Here is a 26351-nt window from a genome sequence, read left to right as displayed (position 1 = left end):
TTACAGGACAGTGGAGTGGTTCTCTGGTAGCTCTGGCAGGATTGGATGGTCATCAGTTTCACTTACTTCAGGCTTGGCTGTGGGGGACACAGATTCCCTGACTCCTGTGTAGAAAAGAAGCAGTAATGGGGAACACCATCACCCCCACCAGCTCAACTCACCCCAGAAAACAGCTGTTCCAGTGTGTCCTGCCATGGCAGGAACAGGCTGTAGCCATATGAGGGACACAAACTGACCACAGAGTTGCCAGATCCAGACTTTGTCTTCGTACGGCAGGTTATACTTCAGAGGATCCCTCACTGGACCTTGGTAGTAGGGTCTCATGATAGACTCTATGGCAGAGATGTGGGTCAAGCCAATGGCATGGCCAAACTCATGGACAGCTACAGCAAATAGGTCCATCCCATGAGCATCTGGAGATAGGGACAAAACTAAAATAAAAGTCACTAAGTGCTGATAGTAATTGGGGGATTTGGGTGGGCTGCAAGGGCTGTAAGTGGAAGTGTAGGTTTATGTTGGATAAACACGAAAGAAGAGCTTTGGAATAGGTAAAGTATGAAAAAGACATTTTTTTCCAGTTGGAGACTGGAGTGTATCATATGAAAATGGAAAGCAAGCCAGACTTCAGCCCACACCAGCCTGGGTATCACCCTTCTCATTTCCAGATCACTGTTGGCACCTGAGAAAAAGCTGGACAAAAGGCTGAAACAGCAACCACATCACAACCATCTGCTGACAGGCACTGCAGAAGCTGGGCCAGAGCAGTCACTCTGCATCTCATGTCTGCTGCAGCTGCTGACTGTCCTGGGTTGCAGTGTATTCTATTACCATCCCCATCAGCTGTTGAAATCAGGTGGGGCAGTGTTTCCTTGCCTCCTCCCCCCAGACTATCTTTCTGTTAATTGCCCATCATTGTCCTGCCACCTGACTCAGAGATAACTCCCTCCGGACTATCTTCTGTTAATGAGCCTAATCAACACTTTGCCTCATGACTCGTTACCCCATTGTGAGATGCTCCACCCAGAGGGAGGAACCAAGCATCCCATCGTGGATATAATCTGAGGCTGAACACCAGAGACACCGGCTTCCCACTGGATTTCCAGAGGACAGGAGCTCCACAGCCACCACTGGACTTCCTGAGGAAGAGCAGACTGTTTTACTACAGGATCACCGCTTCAGAGGACTGCAGCCACCATTCTACCAGACTGCTACCACCACCCTGCCTAACAGGGTGTCAGGTTGTACCTTGACTCTGTCAGTTTGACAGTGTTTTCTTTTACCTTTTTTTTTTCCCCTTTTCTTTAATTTCCATTAAATTGTTATTCTGACTTGGTGCCTCCCACTGGTTTGTTTTCAAACTAGTACACTGATACAGCCTTTGCATTGCCCAGAATACCAGCTTTTTGCAGCCACCAGCCAGGAGCTCGTCACATTGTGACAATGACCCAAGCCATGTGTCAAGGAGCCAGGGAGCGCCGGCAGTGCCCACCTGGCCACGGCGCTCTGCGGGGCTTTCCCTGCCTGGCCTCGCACGCTGCTGCCCTGGCCAAATTCATCTGTCAGCCTTCCTGTATGCACACAAACGCAGGAATGTTCATCTGCTCATCGACCACCAACCTGCTCATCTCACTGCTGCCCTGACATGGGTAGGTGACTGTGTCCAGCTTGTTTTTAGAGGATTTACCATCTTCTCCTGTTACACACCTTGTGCTGGCAGGGCTGCAGCTCTGGTGTCTGCTCCCTTGGACAAACACTTTGATCCTCACACACCACAATGGGCATCAGGGAGACGTTGTTGAACGTCAGTACTTCCTTTGATGACTTTTTTCCTTCAGTCTGGGCTCTCTCTACCATATTCTCTTTCCCCAGATTTCCTTATTTGAAATCCAACTCCCAGTGCCTCACACCACACCCACACACAGACCCGTCCTATCCTCTCCAGAGCCTGAGACACTCATGTAAGGGGTTAATGTTCACTTCCAAACATACACCACTGCTACCAAAGCAAAGGAGGAGCTGCTCCCAGGAGCTGTATGGGACTGAGCCTGCTTGGTGCATTCCCACCACCCAGCTCCAGACAGGCTGGGCCACATGTCTGTGCAATTTCTGCCCCTCTCTGCGCAGCAATGTCCTGCAGAGCAGTACCAGAGGGCAGCAATGATTTTAAGTGTGGTTGTTATAAAGATCATGATGTGAAGTATTGTAATAAAGAGGCAGTGAGGTTGCAAAGGTCCCTGTGGAGCTCAGGGGACTGTCACATTCCCTGGGAATGGTTGGAGATGAAGGAGATGGCTTCTCTGCCATCTGAGATGGCTACATTTTTGCACAAAAAAAAGTGAGATCCTGCACAGTCCTTAGTGCTTCTCACCAGGCTTGGAGTGTTGAAGCAGGGAGATATCCTTTGCTGAATTTTGCCTTTTCCTTCATGACTATTATTTACAGTGTCTGTAACCAGCCAAGATTTTTATAACCTGTGCTTTTTTCCCCGGCGAGAGAGAACAAGGCGCATACTCGCTGACATTTTAATGCCGGTCTGACAATCTTGGGGATATTTTTATATCACCTACCAAGTTGTTGTTTTTGAATTGGTAGGGAGAACAAAATAAATAAAAGATGAAGATCAGATAGCTTCAAGATCTTCAAAACAGAGGGCAGCTTTTCGCTGTCAGGCTCATCCCCTCATCCTTCAGTGGTGCTTGGAGGGACACTCCCTGTGGGAATGCCAGCCCTGAGCTCACTCCTTCACACGAGTTTGTTTCACAATGAGCATTTCCAACCACCAGCTGCAAAACTGACTCCATCACTAACACATCCGCTATGGCAAGCTACGGACCACAGCACTTGCCTCTGGCCTGTATGTCTGCAGATCAAAACTGCTGCTTTTTTTTTTCCTTCCTGATAAGAGACATCAGTTGGGGCTGCACAGCAGCATGAAACAAGGAGCAGGTATAATCCTGAAGGATCAGCCTGTCCAGACCTTTAACCTTCACCTCAAGACCTCCTTCAGCACCCCTGGTGAACACTCCTGCCCATAAACACTCAGGGGGATGGATGGAGGTCAACCGGTGGGCAGGAAGAAGGTATTAGCTTGTTTCAGAGAAGACAGTTAGGTTTAAACAAAGTCATTAAGCTGAGGTAGCAGGATCCCCCTAGGAGGCTGGTGGAGGAGATGGCACGACAGGTAAATTAGCAGCTGGTAGCTGCAGAGAAGACATTCTGTCAAAACACGCCTGACACAAAGGCTGAGGACCTGATGCCCACTGATGGTTTTGCAGCTGAGGAACACTCACTTCTGATACTCCCTCTGCTTATTAAAACTCTGCTTTATCTAGATGAGATTAAGATAAAAAAGAACAGAACTGCAACTTAGAACCATCTGTCGTGGTTTGACACTGGCCCAATGCCAGGCACCCATGAGAGCCACTTGCTCACCCTCCCCTGCCACAGCTGGGCAGAGGAGAGAAAGAAAGAAAAAACCACAAAGGCTTCATGAGTTGAGATAAGCACCAGGAGAAAACACTTCAAGGGCAAAACAGTCTTAACTTGAAAGTTACAAAGTGAATTTATTGCTAACAGAATCAGAGGAGGATAATGAGAAATAAAATACGCCCTTAAAAACACCTTTTCCCCCCCCAGCCCCTCCCTCCTTCCCACCGACAGCGCAGGGAGACTGGGCATGGGGATTTGTGGTCAGTCCATCACCGCAATTTTCTTCTACTGCTCCAGGAGAGGAGTCCTTTCCCTGTGGTACCGTGGGCTCCCTCCCACGGGAGACAGTTCTCCATGAACCTCTCCGACGTGGGTCCACTCTCACGAGCAGCAGTCCTACCACACCCACTGCAGTGTGAGTCCCTCCCACGGGCACACAGTCCTCCCAAGACTGCTGCGCCATGGGTCTCTTTCCACAGGGTGCAGCCCTCCAAGGACAGGCTGCTCCAGCCTGGAATCAAGGGCCCTCTCTCTGCACCGGGTCTTCCACTGCATCAGAGCCTCCTCCAAGCACCCACCCAGCCCAGTGTGAGCACCTCTCCCATGGGCTGTGGGTGGATCTCTGCATCCCCTGTGGACCCATGGGCTGCAGGGGCACAGCTGCTTCCCCATGGTCTTCACCACGGCCTGCAGAGGAACCTCGCCTTTGGCACCTGGAGCACCTCCTCCCCCTCCTTCTTCACTGACCTTGATCTCACCATGTTGTTTTCCCTCACATGTTCTCACCTCCTCCTCTTCTCTGATGTTGGGGTTTTAGTTTAGTCCTAGTTTTTTTTCTGTTAAAGGAATTTTTCCCTATGCATGTTGCTAGGGGAACAAATAGCTAGGTGCTTAAGAAAGACAAAAGACCTGGCTGCTCCTTTTGTTTCACCTGGGGGTGTGGGCAGTTGGGGCATTCAGACAGAAAGGAGTCTGCTTGGTTTGGCTGCTTTTCCTTGTGCTGGAAAGCCCCGGGATCCCAAAGCCGCCTTCCCTGCCTCGCTGGAGGCCGGGCTGTGGCCGCCCTGCCCTGCCGCAGCTTCGAGCTTTTCGCTGCGTTGTAGCCGTTGTAGCTGCCTGCCCAGACCTCCAGGGGGTTCCCGGCTTGGACACATCGCGTCTGCCACCTGGGATTTGTGCTCGTCCCTGCCGTTCCAGCCTGCCGTTCCAGCCTGCCGTTCCCAAGGGTCCGCCTGGACACCAGGGCCAGCTGCCCAGGGGTTTGTAAAGCCTTTGTTCCATCCTTCCCCGGGATCCCAGGCCCCCAGTGCCGCGTGCTCCCCGAGCTCGCTCCGGAGCGCCCCCTGCAGCCGCAGGGGAACCATCGCACCTGCCCTGCTCACCGGGAGCCGCCAGCGCCCCTGCCGGCTGCGAGCGGAACTGCACCCGAGGGGAAAGGGCCTGACAGCCGAGAAGGCTGGGACTGGGTTTGTGATTGTTTGCTGTTACTGCCATAGTTATTGCTGTTTGTTTGACTGGTTATATATATAATAGTAAAGAACTGTTATTCCTATTTCCCACATCTTTGCCTAAAAGCCCTTGATTTCAAAATTATAGTAACTCGGAGGGAAAGGGGTTACATCTGTCATTCCAAGGGAGGCTTCTGCCTTCCTTAGCAGACACCTGTCTCTCAAACCAAGACAGATCTTGGCACCCAATGTGGGGCCTGAGGGCATTAAGAGACAGAGATGAAAAAGGAATAACAGTTCCTGGATAACTTAATTTTGTGTGCTGGATATGGGAACCTTGTTAGGCAGCACGATGTGGTCTAGTTTACCCTGGTTCAGGTGGCATGTGGCCGTGGCTATATTCTTCCCCTTTGCAGCTCCTTACCTAAACATGGGTCCTCTGACTAAGGCTACCGTTGCTGTTACCCAGTTTGCACTATGGGTCGATAAGGTGAGGAATTAATGGGTTTTAAACTTCCTCTGGAATGTGGGTACATGGATAAAGGGCTATCACACACTGAGCACATGTTTTTGGGGTTATGTTAACAATGGTACCTTCTGTGAGGAAATGACACCAGGGGAAGTTTTCTCCCAACCCCTCAACCAGTTCTTTGGGCCCACCCCACCGATTTTTGAAGGGTTTAGATTCCCTCTGGGTACTAACCAACTGGTGCTGATAGGCCTACTCTATTTAGCACTCAGGGATAAGTTGAGATTGGCTTGAATAGCTACCCAGACACCGGCCCCAGAGACTAGAGATGCTACCCCAGAGCCTGATCCAGCCCCAGAGCCTGACACAGCCTCAGACACTAGAGATCCTACCCCAGAGCCTGATCCAGCCCCAGAGCCTGACACAGCCTCAGACACTAGAGATCCTGCCCCACAGCCTGACCCTGCCCCGCAGCCTGACACTGCCCAACAGCCCACCTCAGAAATGGACTACCCGAACTGGGTGGGGGTACTGGTGAAGGGGATGCAGGAGATGTGCCAGAAGATATGCCAGGAGATGGGCCAGGTGTGCCAGGAGATATGCCAAGTGCTCCTTGGCATATCACCTCCTCAGCTAGTGAAAAACCCTCTCCCTGCCCCGAAGAGGGTGAGTCCGATGGTGCAGCAGTGGAACCCATGGATGTTACAACTGTTCAGGCTCCAGCTGAATCACAAGGACAACCACAGCCAGCAGCAGTCGCCCCTGTGCAAAGGAGGAAGTGTAAGACCAAATCAGTACGACCAGTTAATGATGATGGGGAACCAGGGCCCTCACAACCAGGAGGAGAACCAGAGCCAGAAATCATCACTGAGTCCCTGTTGTACGGCAGTCTCCGTGGTATGCGAAAAGACATTGTGCGAAGGGGGCGTGAGCCTTATACAACCTGATTACTTCAGGTTTGGGACCTTATGGGCACAAGTGTGCAACTGGATAGTGGTGAGGCAAAGTATCCGGGATCATTGACCCAGGACCTGGGTGTGGGCCAGATATTTGTGAGGGAGCCAGGGCCCCTTTCTCTCTGGGAGTGGCTCTTAACGAGTGTGAGAGAAAGGTTTGTTCACAAAGACAGAATGCAGGAGTACCATCATAGAATGCAGTAGAAGACACTCGAGGAAGGGATCCAGCAGCTAAGAGAGGTGGCAGTATTAGAGGAGGCAGTACTCTTTGGCAGGGATGGACAGCATGATAATGACCCTGATAAGGTCAGGTGCACAGGATGCATGATGTGGAACCTGGCAAAGCTAGGGCCACAGAAATATACCACCTTCATTGCAACAATTGATGCTGACAATAACAGAGAAACAGTGGGCTCTGTTGCCAACAAGCTCAGGAATTATGACAGTATGGTCAATGGCCCGCTGAAAGCTCATGTCTCTGCTGTGGTCCAGGACCTCAAAGAGAAGATGAAGGAGATGAGGAAGGAAATGAGGGAGGAGATGAGGGAGGAGATGAGGAAGGTCAGTGTAGCACCAGTGCGAGTCACAGGCCCCCAAGTCAGAGCCCGTCGTCCCCCTGCTAGAGAGAGAGGGTACACCCCACGAGCTGAGCTGTGTTTTTTTCTGTGCGAGCATGGGGAAGACATGAGAAGGTGGGATGGGAAACCCACCTCTGTCCTGGCAGTGTGGGTGCGTGAACTCAAGGAGGGAGGCACTAACCGAGGGGGTTCCGCTAAGGTGAAGGTAGCCTCAGCCTCCCGTGACCGAGCTGCCAGGTTTTACAGAAGGGAGGATGATATGTCGGATCCCCTTGAAGGTACCTCGAGCAGGTATGCCCAGGGAAAGAATGATAACCAGGGCTAGAGGGGCCCTGCCTCTAGCCAGGGAGAAGCACGGGAGAACCGAGTTTTCTGGATGGTGTGGATCCGATGGCCTGGCACATCAGAGCCACAAAAATATGATCCATTGGTTGATACTGGGGCACAGTGTACTTTAATGCCATCGGGACATGTGGGGGCAGAACCTGTATCCATCGCTGGGGTGACCGGGGGATCGCAGCAGTTGACCCTTTTGGAAGCTGAGGTGAGCCTGACTGGGAAGGAGTGGCAAAAGCATCCGATTGTGACTGGCCCAGAGGCCCCATGTATTCTGGGCATAGACTTCCTCCGGAATGGCTATTATGAAGACCCGAAAGGACTCAGGTGGGCATTTGGGATTGCTGCTGTGGAGGCAGAGGGCATTAGGCAATTGAACACCCTGCCTAGACTATCTGAGAATCCTTCTGCAGTTGGGCGCCAGAAAGTGGAAGAGCAACGAGTGCCAATTGCCACCTCGACAGTGCACCGCCGGCAGTATCGGACAAATCGAGATGCTGTGATCCCCATCCACAAGATGATCCGTGAGCTGGAGAGCCGAGGGGTGGTCAGCAAGACCCACTCACCCTTCAACAGCCCCATTTGGCCTGTGCGCAAGTCTGACGGGGAACGGAGATTGACTGTGGACTATTGTGCCTTGAATGAAGTGACTCCACCATTGAGCGCTGCTGTGCCGGACATGTTGGAACTCCAGTACAAGCTGGAGTCCAAAGCAGCAAAGTGGTACGCCATATTGACATTGCTAATGCATTTTTCTCCATCCCTCTGGCAGCAGAGTGCAGGTCTCAGTTTGCTTTCACCTGGAGGGGTGTGCAGTACACCTGGAACCGACTGACCCAGGGGTGGAAGCACAGTCCCACCATCTGCCATGGACTGATCCAGGCTGCACTAGAAAAGGGTGAGGCTCCAGAACATCTGCAGTACATTGATGACATCATTGTGTGGGGGAACACCGCAACCGAAGTGTTTGAGAAAGGAGAGAGAACAATTCAAATTCTCCTGCAAGCTGGTTTTGCCATCAAGAAGAACAAAGTCAAGGGACCTGCCCGAGAGATCCAGTTCCTGGGAGTAAAGTGGCAAGATGGACGACGTCAGATTCCCACCGAGGTCATCAGTAAGATCACAGCAATGTCTCCACCGACCAATAAGAAGGAAACACAAGCTTTCCTAGGTGCCATAGGTTTCTGGAGAATGCGCATTCCCGAGTACAGCCAGATCGTGAGTCCTCTCTACCTGGTTACCCACAAGAAGAACGATTTCCACTGGGGCCCTGAACAGCAGCAAGCCTTCACCCAGATCAAGCAGGAAATCGCTCATGCGGTAGCCCTTGGCCCAGTCAGGACAGGACCAGAGGTGAAAAACGTGCTCTACTCTGCAGCCGGGAACAATGGTCTGTCCTGGAGCCTTTGGCAGAAGGTGCCTGGTGAGACTCGTGGCCGACCACTGGGATTCTGGAGCCGAAGCTACAGAGGGTCTGAAGCCAACTACACTCCCACAGAGAAAGAAATCTTGGCAGCCTATGAAGGAGTCCAAGCTGCCTCAGAAGTAATTGGCACTAAGGCACAACTCCTCCTGGCACCCCAACTACCAGTGCTGGGGTGGATGTTCAAAGGAAAGGTTCCTTCCACGCATCATGCCACCGACGCTACTTGGAGCAAATAGATCGCCCTCATCACGCAGCGCACCTGAATTGGAAACCCAAGTCACCCTGGGATCTTGGAAATAATTACGAACTGGCCAGAAGGTGAGACTTTTGGGTTATCTTCTGAAGAAGAGGAGGAGCAGGTGACGCGTGCCTAAGAAGCCCCACCATATAACGAGCTACCGGAGAGTGAAAGACAATACGCCCTCTTCACTGATGGTTCCTGCCGAATTGTAGGCGCTAGCCGGAAATGGAAAGCCGCTGTATGGAGCCCCACACGACAAGTTGCACAGGCTACCGAAGGAGAAGGTGGATCGAGCCAATTTGCTGAACTCAAAGCTGTTCAATTAGCTCTGGACATAGCTGAAAGAGAGAAGTGGCCAAAGCTCTACCTCTACACTGATTCATGGATGGTAGCCAATGCTCTGTGGGGGTGGCTGGAAAGGTGGAATAAGGCAAACTGGCAGCACAGAGGAAAACCAATCTGGGCTGCTGAGGAGTGGAAAGACATTGCCACTTGGGTAGAGAAGCTATCCGTGAAGGTCCATCATGTAGATGCTCACGTCCCCAAGAGCCGGGCTAACGAAGAACATCGTAACAACAAACAGGTAGATCAGGCTGCGAAAATAGAGGTGTCCCAGATAGACTTGGATTGGCAACATAAAGGAGAGCTGTTCCTAGCTCGATGGGCCCATGATGCCTCAGGCCATCAGGGCAGAGATGCCACCTATAAGTGGGCACGAGGCCGAGGGGTGGATCTAACCATGGACAGTATCTCCCAGGTTATCCATGACTGTGAGACATGCGCTGTGGTCAAGCAGGCCAAGCGGGTGAAGCCCCTGTGGTATGGTGGGCGATGGTCCAAATACAAGTATGGGGAGGCCTGGCAGATTGATTACATCACACTGCCTCAAACCCGCCAAGGCAAGCGCTATGTGCTCACAATGGTAGAAGCCACCACTGGATGGCTCGAGACCTATCCTGTGCCTCATGCTACTGCCCAGAACACCATCCTGGGCCTTGAAAAGCAAGTCCTTTGGAGGCATGGTACCCTTGAGAGAATTGAATCTGACAGTGGGACTCATTTTAAGAACAGCCTTATAAACACCTGGGCTAGAGAACATGGCATTGAGTGGGTGTACCACATCCCTTACCATGCACCAGCAGCTGGGAAGGTTGAGCGGTGTAATGGACTGCTTAAAACAACCTTGAAGGCATTGGGTGGGGGGACTTTCAAAAACTGGGAGGTGCATTTAGCAAGAGCCACCTGGTTAGTTAACACTCGAGGCTCCACCAGCCGAGCAGGCCCTGCCCAATCCGAACCCCTACAAACAACAGACAGGGATAATTTTCCAGTGGTACACATGAGAGGTATGCTTGGAAAAACTGTTTGGGTTAATTCTGCCTCAAGCAAAGACAAACCCATCCGTGGGGTTGTTTTTGCTCAGGGACCAGGTTGCACCTGGTGGGTGATGCAAAAGGATGGAGAGACGCAATGCATACCTCAAGGGGACCTTGTTTTAGGGTGAACTACCCATGGCCCTGTACTTGTATCAGTATCAGCATGTATACATATATGTATTTCGGGTGATGCATGTATGTATATGGTTCAAAGGGTTAAGTTTCATGTAACATGTTAGTATGGGAAAAATTTGGGGTGGATAATATTGGGGTTTTAGTTTAGTCCTAGTTTTTTTTCTGTTAAAGGAATTTTTCCCTATGCATGTTGCTAGGGGAACAAATAGTTTAAGAAAGACAAAAGACCTGGCTGCTCCTTTTGTTTCACCTGGGGGTGAGGGCAGTTGGGGCATTCAGACAGAAAGGAGTCTGCTTGGTTTGGCTGCTTTTCCTTGTGCTGGAAAGCCCCGGGATCCCAAAGCCGCCTTCCCTGCCTCGCTGGAGGCCGGGCTGTGGCCGCCTGCCCTGCCGCGGCTTCGAGCTTTTCGCTGCGTTGTAGCCGTTGTAGCTGCCTGCCCAGACCTCCAGGGGGTTCCCCGCTTGGATACATTGCATCTGCCACCCGGGATTTGTGCTCGTCCCTGCTGCTCCAGCCTACCGTTCCAGCCCGCTGTTCCCGAGAGTCCGGCCGGACACCGGGATCGGCTGCCCAGGGGTTTGTGAAGCCTTTGTTCCATCCTTCCCCGGGATCCCAGACCACCGGTGCCGCGTGCTCCCCGAGCTTGCTCCGTAGCGCCCCCTGCAGCCGCAGGGGAACCATCGCACCTGCCCTGCTCACCGGGAGCCGCCAGCGCCCCTGCCGGCTGCGAGCGGAACTGCACCCGAGGGGAAAGGGCCTGACAGCCGAGAAGGCTGGGACTGGGTTTGTGATTGTTTGCTGTTACTGCCATAGTTATTGCTGTTTGTTTGACTGGTTATATATATAATAGTAAAGAACTGTTATTCCTATTTCCCACATCTTTGCCTAAAAGCCCTTGATTTCAAAATTATAGTAACTCGGAGGGAAAGGGGTTACATCTGTCATTCCAAGGGAGGCTTCTGCCTTCCTTAGCAGACACCTGTCTTTCAAACCAAGACATCTGACTAGAATCCAAAATCTCTTGTGACTTTGTTTTGATTTTCTTCTTAAATATGTCATCACAGAGGTGTTGCCAACCTCTCTCATTGGCCCAGTTTTGGCCAGCAGCATGTCCATCTTTCAGAGCCATCAGGGATTGGCGCTGCTCGACATGGTGGGAACTTCCAGGAGCTTCTCACAGGAGCCACCTCTGTGGCCTCCCTGCTACCAAAAACCAGGCCGAGCAAAACCAGTGCACCATCCTGATTTCAGGTAGAAGACAGGAGATGGCAAGAAAAAACTAGGCCTTCTTCCCAGCAGAACACAGAGCCCTTTACAGGTAGGTCAGATAATAATATACTTAAAAAATAGGAAACTGGGACCTGTGGCAGTGAAGCCACCCAAAAGCTGCCAAAGTCAGAGAATGCAGTCCCCATCCAGGAGCTCCAGCAGCCACATACCCAACCTGCAACCTTCCAGGTCCCAGAAGAGATGGGGACTGGGGTTGGGTGACGGTGAGTTCTGCAATTGCTGGCAGGATAAGGAGAAACGTGGAGACGCCACTGAGGCTTCCAGGAACTGAAAGTGTTAAGTGTCCTCAACACTGCCTGGGTTGATTTTGCTAGCAAGGCTGAGAGAGGAATCAGAAGAAGACAGGATCCTGAAGCCTAGGCTGAAGGTGTGGCAGAAGCTAAACTACTCCAGCCACCAGCGAAGAAGAGGGAAATTGTGAGCCCTTGTGTTTGGCTGCAGCTCTCCCACCCTGACGTACCTGATAATTGGAGGGTCCAATATTCATCATCATCAAAATGAGTGTCCCCTGCTGTGTGATGGTCTCCAGGGAAGAAAGCATGTGCCACTGTCCCACCAGGCCTGTCAAAGGGACAGCCATCATTGTGATCTGCCTTGGAGAAGTCTGTCTGGATGTCAGCATTGTTTCCTGCCACTTCGTGGAAATTCAGTGGGGTGATGTCACTCCAGACCTTCAGGTCTCGGACAGTGTTGTGGCCCAGGTGGGACTCTTTTGGGAATGTGAAAACTGTGAAATAAAGAGGGCAGAAAAGAGGATGGATCAGTAGCATGAAAGATCTCCAAGAACCACAAGGACTGGCTCTGTAGGTGCCTGTGCATCAGCATCTCAGTGAGGCCTTCAGACCTTTTGCAGTTTTGGGCTGAGCTGGAATGGAAGAAAAGTCAGTGTTTCCTGTATAACCCAACTTTGAAAAAGAATTCCTAATATTGTTGATTTAATAGAGGAGATGAAAAGACAAAGATGCAACAAGGCACCTTGGCTTCTAAAGGAGTATATTTACATAATCTTTCGTTGACAATATTGACAAAAATATACACACTTTCCAAGAAAATGTACTGTTGACTGAATAATTATCTACAAAAGCCAATTCTGATGGATAACTTCTGGCCAGCTCTACCCCAGTAATAACAGATACTTTATTTTTTGTGCACCAGCACACCAGCCAAAGTGTTCATGAAATATTCCTGGGTTTTTAAAAGCTGAAGCAACAATTATGATCACCTCATTTGCCCTCCTGCATAATACAGCTGTGGCAGCATTGCTGTCACCAACAGGCAGTGATGACCTGACTAAACTTCAGTTAGTAATTACAGGTGTCAGAAGGAAATGTCACACCACTCAAGCTCTTCCCGAGTAGCAATTTGAGTGCTGGGAGACACCATGGATCAGAAAAGGAGAGGAGGAACGACTTCCTTGCTGAGGTTGGGAGCTTTTGCTTTCACAAATATTCACATACATCCCACGCCCTCAAGAGACAGGCAGCCCAAAGTAGGCACCACCTTCAGGCCAGGACAAAACTAGTCAGGGTTAAATCTAGGATAGTGCAAAAACAGACTCGTGAGAATAAGCAGAAATCTCACTAACAGTTCCTCTGAAGTGCTTGGGTAGCTCATCCTAGAGATGGTGGGAATGAGTGGGTGAATCAGGCAAAACACATCACAGCCAAATGAGCAAAAATCATTCATATCTTCGCCTTTGCTATCCCTTAACTCTTTGGGCAAAGAAAAACCTTATTGACTAACCTAAATGAATTAACTTACATGTAATACCGCATGATTGTCGGACTTCAAAGAAAACACATTTGTAAAGGAGACAGCACAGAGGTACACACAGTATGAGCATGGGATTAGAAAAGACAAATTTCAGGCAATTTTTAATTTATAGAAGAGACTGTGTCTGGATGTAATCCTCTACAGTACAGAGACAAAGGCTACCTGGATTCCAGATATTAATTAACTAGCTGTCTTCATCTTTCATAACACTCGTTGGGACTTAGGTAAACCCTTTTTTACCTAAAGCAAACCCTTTGCTCTTTTGCTGCTTTAATTTCTACTGTGTAAGTTATTAAACGTGTAAAACACACCATGTTTAGCCCAGGAATTATGACCTTTCTCCAAGATCATGGTGCCTAAGGTACAGAGTCACATTTGGGGACACTATCTGCTCTTTCCTCCTCAAGCCCCACTCACCACGTGAGCTGTTTTCCTTTCCTTCTCTTTCCAGCTGTAGAATGAGGATAATAAATCAGATCTCCCTTGTACAAGGATGGTGGATAAAAAGCCCTGTCTAAAGAAACAAATATTATTAATATTCATCCCAAGACCTCTCTCCAGAAACAGTAGATTAAGGCAGAAAAAGTAACAATACATATTTTACTTCGTATAAAAAGTCCTGCACCTCGGGGCTGACCCACTTTATTAATATGCTGCAGATGTAAGGTGAAAAGTCCCTTATCCTTTATTCATTATCACTGTCATTTTTCAAGAGAATCCCATCAGGGTTTTTCAATTCAGCATCTGATTTGATTGCTGGAGATCTGCTAATTGTTTTCAATGAGATTAGGAAAAGAATATTATGCTGATAGGATGTTTGTTGGCCTTGCATCACCCAATTCCACTGAAAGGGAGGCACATTTCTAACAGCATGCAGATAAATAAGCTTCCTCCTACCTTGATTTATTATTATTATTTGTAGTAAATGGTGCTTAGGTTCCCAGTGGAGAGAAGCACTCCTTCTTGGATGCAAATCCCTTCTGAGAGTCCTCTTACAGAGCTCGGATCTTGGGCAAAAGCCTGATGTGAGTAATTGAAGAGAAGGCTCTCTGCTCCAGACAGCCTCTGCCAAACCAGAGGGAGGCTGATGATGGCTGGGCTGCTCAGTCCCTCCAGCCACTCCACCAACACTGCCCTGAGCTGTAGGGTCAGTCACATCCCTCTGAAAATCACATTCTGGGACATCCTGAGGAGTGTCTATTCCTGTGGTGGATGGGGCTGCAGGAGGAGCACCAGCCACAACATGGAACTGGCAGGTGCCAAGCAGGATGTGGTGCTGAGGGGCACAATTGGATGCCAAGGAGAAAATCTCCCCTCTGCATTTAGAGCTCAGCCAGGCAGCAGCACTGCTGTGCAGACAAATGAATGCTGACTCACACAGCGCTGCCAGTCCTTCTCGTGTCCCCTGAGTCACCTCCTTTGCTTGACCCCCCCAAACAGACTTTGTGTCTGGGGTGGTTCATAAGGAGAGACCAGAGAGGACTGATCTGCCTCTGCCGTTGAGGGGCACCCACACCTATTTTGATTTCTGGGTTCCTTACTGGTTTTTGTCCTCCCAAAGACCAAACAGGGAGAGTATCAGTGATGGATGAGAAATCACTAGCTCGTTAATGAAAGCACTCCTTCACTTTCTGAGCCCTGAAACTACAGACAAATAAAATAAATGCAGAGAATTACCAAACACAGCAGGCTTGATAAACCCACACTGATTTTTCTTGGGAGGGAAGAGGGGATAGTTGAAAGGGTGGAGGCTTGCTGCCTTGGCAAAGGTGCTTTTCCAGCTTCTCAGAGCCATCCATGGCACAGCAGCCCTGATCCAGTGCTACTCTGGCAGTGCTGCAACACCCCACTGTCACAGGAGGAAAGCAATGGGTGATTGAACCCTCCATCACCCCTCTCCCAGCACTTAGACTATCACCCAAAAATGTTCAGTTTTTTCATTCTCCTGCCCTTTATCACACACAGAATGCCAGCCACCACCAAGCCACTGTGCCTACACACACCTGCCTGCTCTCTGCTTCAGCTGCTTGGGGATTTTCCTATGAGGGTCCCAGCTGCCTGTGATGGGGGCATTACAACAACCCTAGGCAGCTTGACACTGAGAGGTGACAGAGGTGACAGTCTGAGCATCTTGTCACACCCTGACATGGGAGACAAGGCAGTCTGGGCTTGGGATGGGAGGTCCCCATGGCAGGATGCCTCTGATTAAAGGAGGAAAGCAGGAGGATCAGGATTGTTGCGGGGATGGGAGCGCAGAACTGGGGGTTGCACACCCTTCCCCTTGACTGCCACCCCTCCGTGCCTGAGTAAACCCACACCTAGGCTCAGGCACCTCCCCTCAGGAGATGGCTGAGGACACTCACAGCAAGGGTGGGCACGGACTGACAGGTGTCACTCCTCTGCCAGTGGGGTCTGGTCCCGCTTCGGCACCCCATGGCCTGAGCATCACAATGTCCAAGACTGCAGCTCTGATGAGATGGCACAAGGGAGTAGTCCTTAACTACAGACAGATGAAAGACAGTTCAGTTCAGCACTGAAAGAAAAAACCTGGGAAATTTGAAAAGCTGAGCTTCCAGGTTTTTCTTCAACTTTTAAATCCATGTCAGAGTAGCATTTAGTTTTGTTTTCCTCTTTTAAAATTTTCAATCAATGTGTAAAAGGTAAGTGAGTAAAACTTTGTCTCTATTGGCCAATTTTCATGGTAGTTTCCAAAAAGCCAGTTTAATCTCAAGTGCTGGATGTAAACACTTACATTGGAGTTTCTGTAATGCTATAGCTTTCTGCTGGCTACAACCTACAGTTGTAAAATACAGCCCTTTCTGGGACAAAAGCCAAGATCTTGGAAAGGATCAAGGAATAGAAAGCAGAAATTGCTTTATCAGGAGATGGATTTTTTTATGCCTTACATATAAAATTGTCTCACACCTAAACTCCTTTTTGTGGCATACTTTGCTGCAGCATCACAGTTTCCAAGAGAGTTGGGAGGCAGGGGATATCCCAGGGCTGCATCCACCAGAACCGGACCCCATTTCACCTCCACACTTCTCTCCAGCCTAGAACTGAGGATACTGTGTCAGCACATCCGAAGTCCTGGTGGTACCTGCAGTGCCAGTCCCCTAACTGTGCTGCCCAGCCACCACACCTGCCCTGCCATGGGATGTCACTCAGGTTTGTCAGGAGCTGCTGGGGTCAGGCTGTGCACAAGCCACGCCCCTGCACTGACTCTGACAGCTCCCAGAACAACAGGCCAGGTTTTCTTTTTTTCTCCCTGTACTAGTGTGAAAACAAACCAGTGGGAGATCACAAGTCAGAATTATAATTTAATAGGAAAATTAAAATAATGCAATAGTACAAGAACACTGACAGAGTCAGGACACAACCTGACACCCTCTTAGTCAGGGTGGTGCTGGCAGTCCAGATGAAGTGGTCCTGTTGAAGCGCTGATCCTGTAGAAGGGTCTGGTCTTCACCTGAAGGTCCAGTGGTGTAGCTCTTGTCCTCTGGGAGTCCCATAGGTAAGGGCTGCTCGTGCTCTTCCAAACCCCAGATTATATCCAGGTGGGAATGCTTGGCTCCTCCCCCAGGGCAGAGCATCTCACAATGGGATGATGTAATTCTATGAGTCATGCGGTTGGTCCTTGGTTGCCCATTAAACAGAAATAGTCCCCTGAGGGAGTGATCAGGGATGAGTCATGGTAGGAGATAACAACCATTGCTTTAACAGCTTGTGAAGATGATAGTAGAATACATACTATTGGTTACACTTTCTATTGTATCCTAGGACAATGCTGCACCTCCATCTGCATGCCAAGATGATACAGCCCTGAGGGAAAACTTGCAGGATTTTTCATCTCCACAGTGTAAGACCAGAAGAAGTATATGCTACTCCTCCTCCCACCACCAAAGCAACTGGAAAAGAACTTAAAAGATTTTCTCTTGTGAGCCTGTTATTGCCAGGTGGAATGCCACCGACACAGTGTTTATGACATCCTTATGAACCATCAAAACCATTTGCTTGGACAGCAAATTGCACCTGAAAAAGATGTTTATGATAGCCCAAGGAGAATTGCATTCCCAGGACAGCAGACAGGACTCAGCAAATTGCAGAAGGTGGTGATGATGTGCCACTACCAGTCCTCCAAGACAATAAAGGCTTACAGGATATGACTGCTGGGATGAATAGGTTGTCTTTCTCCAGCACAGGAAGCACAAGGAGTAACATGTCCACATCTTCAACGACATCGAAAAACTTTCTGTTCTTATTCAGCATCAACTGCACAGGACAAAAGACTAATCCTTGGTCCAGACACTGCTACAGAGAGGCTTTATTGCCTTGAGCAGATGGTGGAGACAGCTGTCAATCACAGCCTTCATTACACCAGACTGGTGGTCCTGTGGATATATGGAGAAACACATCAATGAAATTCACGCTGCTGTGGATAAGGTAGAGCAGTCACTGTTGGATTACCTCCAGTTTGCCAAAGTATTGGCAGCCAGTGCTTCCTCTCTGAGTTCAGCCTCCTCAACAAAATGAGGAGGGAGATGCAAAAGCTCTTACCAGATCCTTACCCAAAGAAGTCATGACTTGAACTGCTACAGTTGGTCTTTGAATGTCCTGGCTGTTAACAGAGCGCAGAACAAGTGCGATTGTAGAGGAATTCCTTGTGGAACGGGGGCATATGATACCCCAGGAGAGCTTGGTTGTTGCAGAAGTACCCCTGACAGGGCCTCAGGCTGAAGATAGGCTTGCAAGGCACCTGCTAGCCAGCAGCCTTGAACAGCCTTGGGAAAAGGTATACACTGGTCAGCTCCCCCGCTGCTTAGAGACTTTCTCATGGGAAGGGGGTGTGAACTTTGCAAAGTATAAGTTGGTGTAAGTAAACAATAAAACGGGAGCACGATGCTCAAATCGTATCGGTGTTCATGTTGTGACTCTCGCTGGTTCTCCTGCGCCCGGGACCCCCCCCCCCCCCACTAAACCTGGCGCCCAAACGGCAGGGACCTGAGTGAGTTTTGCTACATGCAGGTTCGTTAAATGCGGTAAGACTCCGATTAATCGTATCAGTGCTGGAGCCTGGGGGATCAGAGCTGGTGGCCTCAAAGCCGAGTAAAGCCAGGGTCCCAGTCTCAAAGCTGATTAAAAGGCTGGAGGATAAGCCCCAAAGCCAAGTAAAGCTGGGGGCTAAGCCTCAAAGCCGAGTGGTCAGAGACCGTAGTTCATGCGGCCGAGTGAGCACCCGCAGGTGGGAAGCTATGGATTATGAGGCAGGGGCTTGACTCCTAGCTAGTATCCTCTCTAAGAGAGGCGAAATTGTGAAAGACCGAGATCTTAATGCCCTCATTACGTGGGCCCGGGAACATGGGTTATTGAGATACACTTCTGTCCTGGGTTGCAGTGTATTCTATTACCATCCTCAGGAGCCGTTGAAACCAGGTGGGGCAGTGTTTCCTTGCCTCCTCCCCCCAGACTATCTTTCTGTTAATTGCCCATCATTGTCCTGCCACCTGACTCAGAGATAACTCCCTTCGGACTATCTTCTGTTAATGAGCCTAATCAACACTGTGCCTCATGACTCATTACCCCATTGTGAGATGCTCCACCCAGAGGGAGGAACCAAGCATCCCATCGTGGATATAAGCTGAGACTGAACACCAGAGACAATGCCTTTCCACTGGATTTCCAGAGGACAGGAGCTACACAGCCACCACTGGACCTTCTGAGGAGGAGCAGACCCTTTGTTTCTACAGGATCACCACTTCGGGAGGACTGCAGCCACCATTCTACCAGACTGCCACCACCACCCTGACTAACAGGGTGCCAGGTTGTATCCTAACTCTGTCAGTTTAACCCAGTGTTATCCGCTTTTATTGTTTTTTTTTTTTCTTTCCCCCTCTTTTTATTTCCCTATTAAATTGTTATTCTGACTTGATGTCTCCCACTAGTTTGTTTTCAAACTAGCACAACTTCGCTTTTGTTTTCGACCGAAGCATGGTGGGAAGTAGGGAACGAATGGTGGCTGTCCACGATTGAGGGTGGAAAGGAAGCTAAAGAAGCTAAAGCTCTCAGCTTAACCTGGAGAGCAGTAACTGGCACTCTCGCAGAGATGAAAGCAGAAAGGACAGTGGCCGTGGCGGCCATTGAAGCTTTAGGGCGTGGTGGCTCCGGGAAGGAAACGGACGGGGGTCTTAGAAAGCAGCGGCTGGGGACCAGGGTGGAGTCCAGGGTTGTGCGGTTCCTTGGGCTGACCACGGGCAGACCGATTAAGGGCACAGCAGCACCCGTACGTTCGTTGCGGGAGTTGCTGGACGCGGTGGGGAAGGAAGTTACCCCTCCGATGTCTGAGGGAGAAATGGCTGCAAAGGCGGAAGCAGAGCTGCCCGACTCGGTGGGGGTGTGCAGGCGGGCGAAGGAGAAATGAGCGGTCCTAGCTTCCGGCCGACAGCGGCGGTGCAAACGAGCGGTCCTAGCGCTCGGCCAAAAGTGGCGGCGTGCCACACTCCTCTGCCGGACAGTGGAGCAACGTCTGACGGCGAAGCAGCCTCTGTGGTTTCGTCGCCTGCAGAGCCAGAGCCAGAGCCAGCCAGGGCTGCCAGGGGTCAGTCCCAAGAGGAGGAGAACTACCGAGAGATGATGCATGAAGTAATCAAAAAGCTTGCTGACTTATCTACACGGCAGGATGCGCTGGAGTCCAAAGCTTGTGATATTACACCATCAGCACCATGGCGTCCCGTGGCCCCACCGGTCAAGATAGCCACCAGAACTCCTACGTTCCCATCGGGAGAATTGGGCACAGTGCCTACAGCCCCTCCCTTCCCGCGAAGGGAGGTGCAGCCGTCGTTTCCATCAGCCCCGATGGGGAGGACTGACCCATTGCGAAGGAGATGGAATGGAGTTATCCGTGATGCAATCATTAAGGGTGATTGGCACGCAGTGAATGTCCTTGCCTGTCCTGTACAGGTAAAAGGGGACACTGCAAAGTGGGAACCCCATGACTGGAAGCTCTTGCAGCAAGCCAAGCAAACGGTCACCACGCATGGCTTGCGGTCTGAAGCTACACGAAGCATTCTGCAGTTTAATCTTTACAGCAGATGTCCTGTGTCCAAATGATTGCATCATCATCACACAATTGTTGTTAACCCCTTCATAGTTCCTGCTCTGGGAGCGAACATGGAAGCGGCTAGCACAAGAAGAAGCTAGCAAACACCAAGGTGACACACAAGACCCACTGTATGCTTTCCAAGCTGACATGCTAACTGGGAGCGGGGCTTACGGAGCGACGGTGACACAGCTGACCATGACCGTAGTCATTCATCAGTTGCCACAGACTCTTGCCTACAAAGCCTTGTTGTCAGTACCTGAAAAGAAGAAGTCTCCCCTGTATGCAGCAGTCCGACAGGGGCTGTCAGAGCCATATGGTCAGTTCATCGACCATCTGTCAGCAGCCTTGAAGGATGCAACTGAGCTCTCTGAAGAGCTCCAAGAGCAAATGTTCCAAACACTTGCCTTTGAAAATGCTAATAGGCAAACTAAGACAATTCTTGCCACGCTGCCCCAGGGAGCAGGAGTAGATGAGATGCTTGTGCATGCTACCCGTTCAGAACAGTCATCTCAAACAGCTGCATTTACTGCAACGCTGCAGAATGTCCTGCAACAACAGGGACAAGTTATCGCCGCAGCACTGACCAGAGGGGTGCAAGGACAGAAGGGGACGAAGGCTGCTGGCACACCTCCTGGTCCCCAGACGGGCAGAGTAACCTGTTTCCAATGCAGTGAAGAGGGGCACCTGAGGCGCACTTGCTAGAAACCGGTGTGGTGCCACAACTGCAATTCCGGCAACTGTGCCACTATAGCATGCCGCTATGCGGGAAACGGCCAGAGCAGTGTGGTGGGGTCTCACGCCAGGACACAAGTGAGTGGCCCAAAGGGCCACAAGTCAAGTGCAACCCCGGTGGTTTCCTTCACCAGAACCAGCCAGCCACCCAAGGGAGCCTCAGAGTGGACATGGCAACCTCAATAGAAGTCACGCTGACGGACCGCCAGGTCACCCTGATCCCCAACCACAGCCAAGGGCCCCCTGTCATCAGACAGTCCTTGTTTGGGTGGCCTACTTGTGGGGTGGTCATCAACCAGCCAGTAGGCAGTAGTGGTGTTCCCTGGAGTCATCGATGCTGACTACACCGGTGAAATTAAGATCATGGCTTACACGCTACAACCACTCGTGACTATCCCACATGTCTCAGTTTTGAAAGACAGGTGTCTGCTAAGGAAGGCAGAGGCCCCCCTTGAAGTGGCAGATATAACCCCTTTTCCCTCCAAGTTATTATATTTTGAAATCAAGGGCCTTTAGGCAAAGATGTGGGAAATAGGAATAACAGTTCTTTACTATATATATATATGTATATAACCAGTCAAACAAAACAACAACAACTCTGGCAGTAACAGCAATCACAAACCCAGTGCCAGCCCTCTCGGCTGTCAGGCTATTTCCCCTCGGGTGCAGTTCCGCTCGCAGCCGGCAGGGGCGCTGGCGGCTCCCGGTGAGCAGGGCAGGTGCGATGGTTCCCCCGCGGCTGCAGGGGGCGCTCCGGAGCGAGCTCGGGAAACCCGCGGCTCTGGTGCCCTGGGATCCCGGGAAGGATGGAACAAAGGCTTCACAAACCCCTGGGCAGCTGATCCCGGGCTCTCAGGAACAGCAGGCTGAAACGGCAGGCTGGAACGGCAGGGACGGACGCAAATCCCGGGTGGCAGGCGAGATGTATCCAGATGGGAAAAACCACGGAGGCCCAGGCAGGCAGGGCGAGCAGGGCTACAGCGTAGCGAAAGCTCGAAACAGCAGCGGGGCAGGACAGCCACAGCTCGGTCTCCAGCAGGGCAGGGAAAAGCGGCTTTTAGGGTCCCGGCGTTGCTTCCAGCAGGAAGAAAGAACGGCCAAAAAGAAAGCAGCAGCAGCTCCTTTCTTTGCAGCTTCTCTCTCCGGACGCTCAGAGCGAACTGTCCCCACACCCAGGTGTAGACAAAAGAGTAGCCAGGCCCGCCCCACTCCCCTTTTTGTCTTTCTTAAGTACAGCTATTTGTCCCCTAGCAACATGCATATGGGAGAAAATTCCTTTAACAGGAAAACCTAAGACTAAACTAAAACCCCAACATTATCCACCCCGAATTTTTTCCCATACTAACATGTTACATGAAACTTAACTTTTTTTTAACCATATAAATCTATGCATTACCCAAATTATATACAAATATACATGCTGATACTGGTACAAGTACAGAGCCATGGGTAGTTCACCCTAAAACAAGGTCCTCTTGAGGTATGCATTGCGTCTCTCCATCCTTTTGCATCACCCACCAGGTGCAACCTGGTCCCTGAGCAAAAACAACCCCACGGATGGGTTTGTCTTTGCTCAAGGCAGACTTTACCCAAACAGTTTTTCCAAGCATACCTCTCATGTGCACCACTGGAACCTTATCCCCGTCTGTTGTTTGTAGGGGTTCGGATTGGGCAGGGCCTGCTCGGCTGGTGGAACCTCGAGTGTTAACTAACCAGGTGGCTCTTGCTAAATGCATCTCCCAGTTTTTGAAAGTCCCCCCACCCAGTGCCTTCAAGGTGGTTTTAAGCAGTCCATTACACCGCTCAACCTTCCCAGCTGCTGGTGCATGGTAAGGGATGTGGTACACCCACTCAATGCCATGTTCTCTAGCCCAGGTGTTTATAAGGCTGTTCTTGAAATGAGTCCCATTGTCAGACTCGATTCTCTCAGGGGTGCCATGCCTCCAAAGGACTTGCTTTTCCAGGCCCAGGATGGTGTTCCGGGCAGTAGCATGAGGCACAGGGTAGGTCTCCAGCCACCCAGTGGTGGCTTCTACCATTGTGAGCACATAGCGCTTGCCTTGGCGGGTTTGAGGCAGTGTGATGTAATCAATCTGCCAGGCCTCCCCATACTTGTATTTGGACCATCGCCCGCCATACCACAGAGGCTTCACCCGTTTGGCCTGCTTGATCGCAGCGCATGTCTCACAGTCATGGATAACCTGGGAGATACTGTCCATGGTTAGATCCACCCCTCGGTCTCGTGCCCACTTATAGGTGGCATCTCTGCCCTGATGGCCTGAGGCATCATGGGCCCATCGAGCTAGGAACAGTTCTCCTTTATGTTGCCAATCCAAGTCTATCTGGGACACCTCTATTTTCGCAGCCTGATCTACCTGTTTGTTGTTACGATGTTCTTCATTAGCCCGGCTCTTGGGGATGTGAGCATCTACATGACGGACTTTCACGGATAGCTTCTCTACCCGAGTGGCAATGTCTTTCCACTCTTCAGCAGCCCAGATTGGTTTTCCTCTGCGCTGCCAGTTTGCCTTATTCCACCTTTCCAGCCAACCCCACAGAGCATTGGCTACCATCCATGAATCAGTGTAGAGGTAGAGCTTTGGCCACTTCTCTCTTTCAGCTATGTCCAGAGCTAATTGAACAGCTTTGAGTTCAGCAAATTGGCTCGATCCACCTTCTCCTTCAGTGGCCTGTGCAACTTGTCGTGTGGGGCTCCATACAGCGGCTTTCCATTTCCGGCTAGCGCCTACAATTCGGCAGGAACCATCAGTGAAGAGGGCGTATTGTCTTTCACTCTCTGGTAGCTCGTTATATGGTGGGGCTTCTTCGGCACGTGTCACCTGCTCCTCTTCTTCTTCAGAAGATAACCCAAAAGTCTCACCTTCTGGCCAGTTTGTAATTATTTCCAAGATCCCAGGGCGAGTTGGGTTTCCAATTCGGGCGCGCTGCGTGATGAGGGCAATCCATTTGCTCCAAGTAGCGTCGGTGGCGTGATGCGTGGAGGGAACCTTTCCTTTGAACATCCACCCCAGCACCGGTAGTCGGGGTGCCAGGAGGAGTTGTGCCTCTGTGCCGATTACTTCTGAGGCAGCCTGGACTCCTTCATAAGCTGCCAGGATTTCCTTCTCGGTGGGAGTGTAGTTGGCTTCAGATCCTCTGTAGCTTCGGCTCCAGAATCCCAGTGGTCGGCCCCGAGTCTCACCAGGCACCTTCTGCCAGAGGCTCCAGGACAGACCATTGTTCCCGGCTGCAGAGTAGAGCACGTTCTTCACCTCTGGTCCTGTCCTGACTGGGCCAAGGGCTACGGCGTGAGCAATTTCCTGTTTGATCTGGGCGAAGGCTTGCTGCTGTTCAGGGCCCCAGTGGAAATCATTCTTCTTGCGGGTAACCAGGTAGAGAGGACTCACGATCTGGCTGTACTCGGGAATGTGCATCCTCCAGAAACCTATAGCACCTAGGAAAGCTTGTGTTTCCTTCTTGTTAGTCGGCGGAGACATTGCTGTGATCTTATTGATGACCTCAGTGGGAATCTGACGTCGTCCATCTTGCCACTTTACTCCCAGGAACTGGATCTCTCGGGCAGGTCCCTTGACCTTGCTCTTCTTGATGGCAAAACCAGCTTGCAGGAGAATTTGAATTATTCTCTCTCCTTTCTCAAACACTTCGGTTGCAGTGTTCCCCCACACAATGATGTCATCAATGTACTGCAGATGTTCTGGAGCCTCACTCTTTTCTAGTGCAGTCTGGATCAGTCCATGACAGATGGTGGGACTGTGCTTCCACCCCTGGGGCAGTCGGTTCCAGGTGTACTGCACGCCCCTCCAGGTGAAGGCAAACTGAGGCCTGCACTCTGCTGCCAGAGGAATGGAGAAGAATGCATTGGCAATGTCAATAGTGGCGTACCACTTTGCTGCTTTGGACTCCAGCTCGTACTGGAGCTCCAACATGTCTGGCACGGCAGCGCTCAACGGTGGAGTCACTTCATTCAGGGCACGATAGTCCACAGTCAATCTCCATTCCCCGTCAGACTTGCGCACAGGCCAGATGGGGCTGTTGAAGGGTGAGTGGGTCTTGCTGACCACCCCTTGACTCTCCAGCTCGCGGATCATCTTGTGGATGGGGATCACAGCATCTCGATTTGTCCGATACTGCCGGCGGTGCACTGTCGAGGTGGCAATTGGCACTCGTTGCTCTTCCACTTTCAGGAGCCCAACTGCAGAAGGATTCTCAGATAGTCCAGGCAGGGTGTTCAATTGCCTAATGCCCTCTGCCTCCACAGCAGCAATCCCAAATGCCCACCTGAGTCCTTTTGGGTCTTTGTAGTAGCCATTCCGGAGGAAGTCTATGCCCAGAATACACGGGGCCTCTGGGCCGGTCACAATCGGATGCTTTTGCCACTCCTTCCCAGTCAGGCTCACCTCAGCTTCCAAAAGGGTCAACTGCTGTGATCCCCCGGTCACCCCAGCGATGGATACAGGTTCTGCCCCCACATGTCCCGATGGCATTAAAGTACACTGTGCCCCAGTATCAACCAACGCATCATATTTTTGTGGCTCTGATGTGCCAGGCCATCGGATCCACACCATCCAGAAAACTCGGTTCTCCCGTGCCTCTTCCTGGCTAGAGGCAGGGCCCCTCTAGCCCTGGTTATCATTCTTTCCCTGGGCGTACATGCTCGAGGTACCTTCAAGGGGATCCGACATATCATCCTCCCTTCTGTAATGCCTGGCAGCTCGGTCACGGGAGGCTGAGGCTACCTTCACCTTAGCGGAACCCCCTCGGTTAGTGCCTCCCTCCTTGAGTTCACGCACCCGCGCTGCCAGGGCAGAGGTGGGTTTCCCATCCCACCTTCTCGTGTCTTCCCCATGCTCACACAGGAAAAACCACAGCTCAGCTCGTGGGGTGTACCCTCTCTCTCTAGCAGGGGGACGACGGGCTCTGACTTGGGGGCCTGTGACTCGCACTGGTGCCACACTGACCCTCCTCATCTCCTCCCTCATCTCCTCCCTCATCTCCTCCCTCATTTCCTTCCTCATCTCCTTCATCTCCTCTTTGAGGTCCT

General features: G+C 51.1%; 1 protein-coding gene across 1 annotated transcript; it reads right to left on the bottom strand.

Moving 5' to 3' along the window:
* Positions 1 to 20754, bottom strand: LOC125320976. Its single transcript, XM_048293404.1, has 4 exons — positions 20729 to 20754; positions 19743 to 20014; positions 12146 to 12412; positions 1 to 104 (listed from the first exon to the last, which is right to left on the bottom strand). The coding sequence occupies exons 1-4, from the start codon at positions 20752 to 20754 to the stop codon at positions 1 to 3; spliced, it is 669 nt and encodes a 222-aa protein (XP_048149361.1).
* Between the last annotated feature and the right edge of the window lie 5597 nt (positions 20755 to 26351).

Source organism: Corvus hawaiiensis, unplaced genomic scaffold (genome assembly GCF_020740725.1).
Source record: "Corvus hawaiiensis isolate bCorHaw1 unplaced genomic scaffold, bCorHaw1.pri.cur scaffold_32_ctg1, whole genome shotgun sequence".
NCBI classification, from domain to species: Eukaryota; Metazoa; Chordata; class Aves; order Passeriformes; family Corvidae; genus Corvus; species Corvus hawaiiensis.
This window is presented reverse-complemented; position numbering and strand designations above follow the sequence as displayed.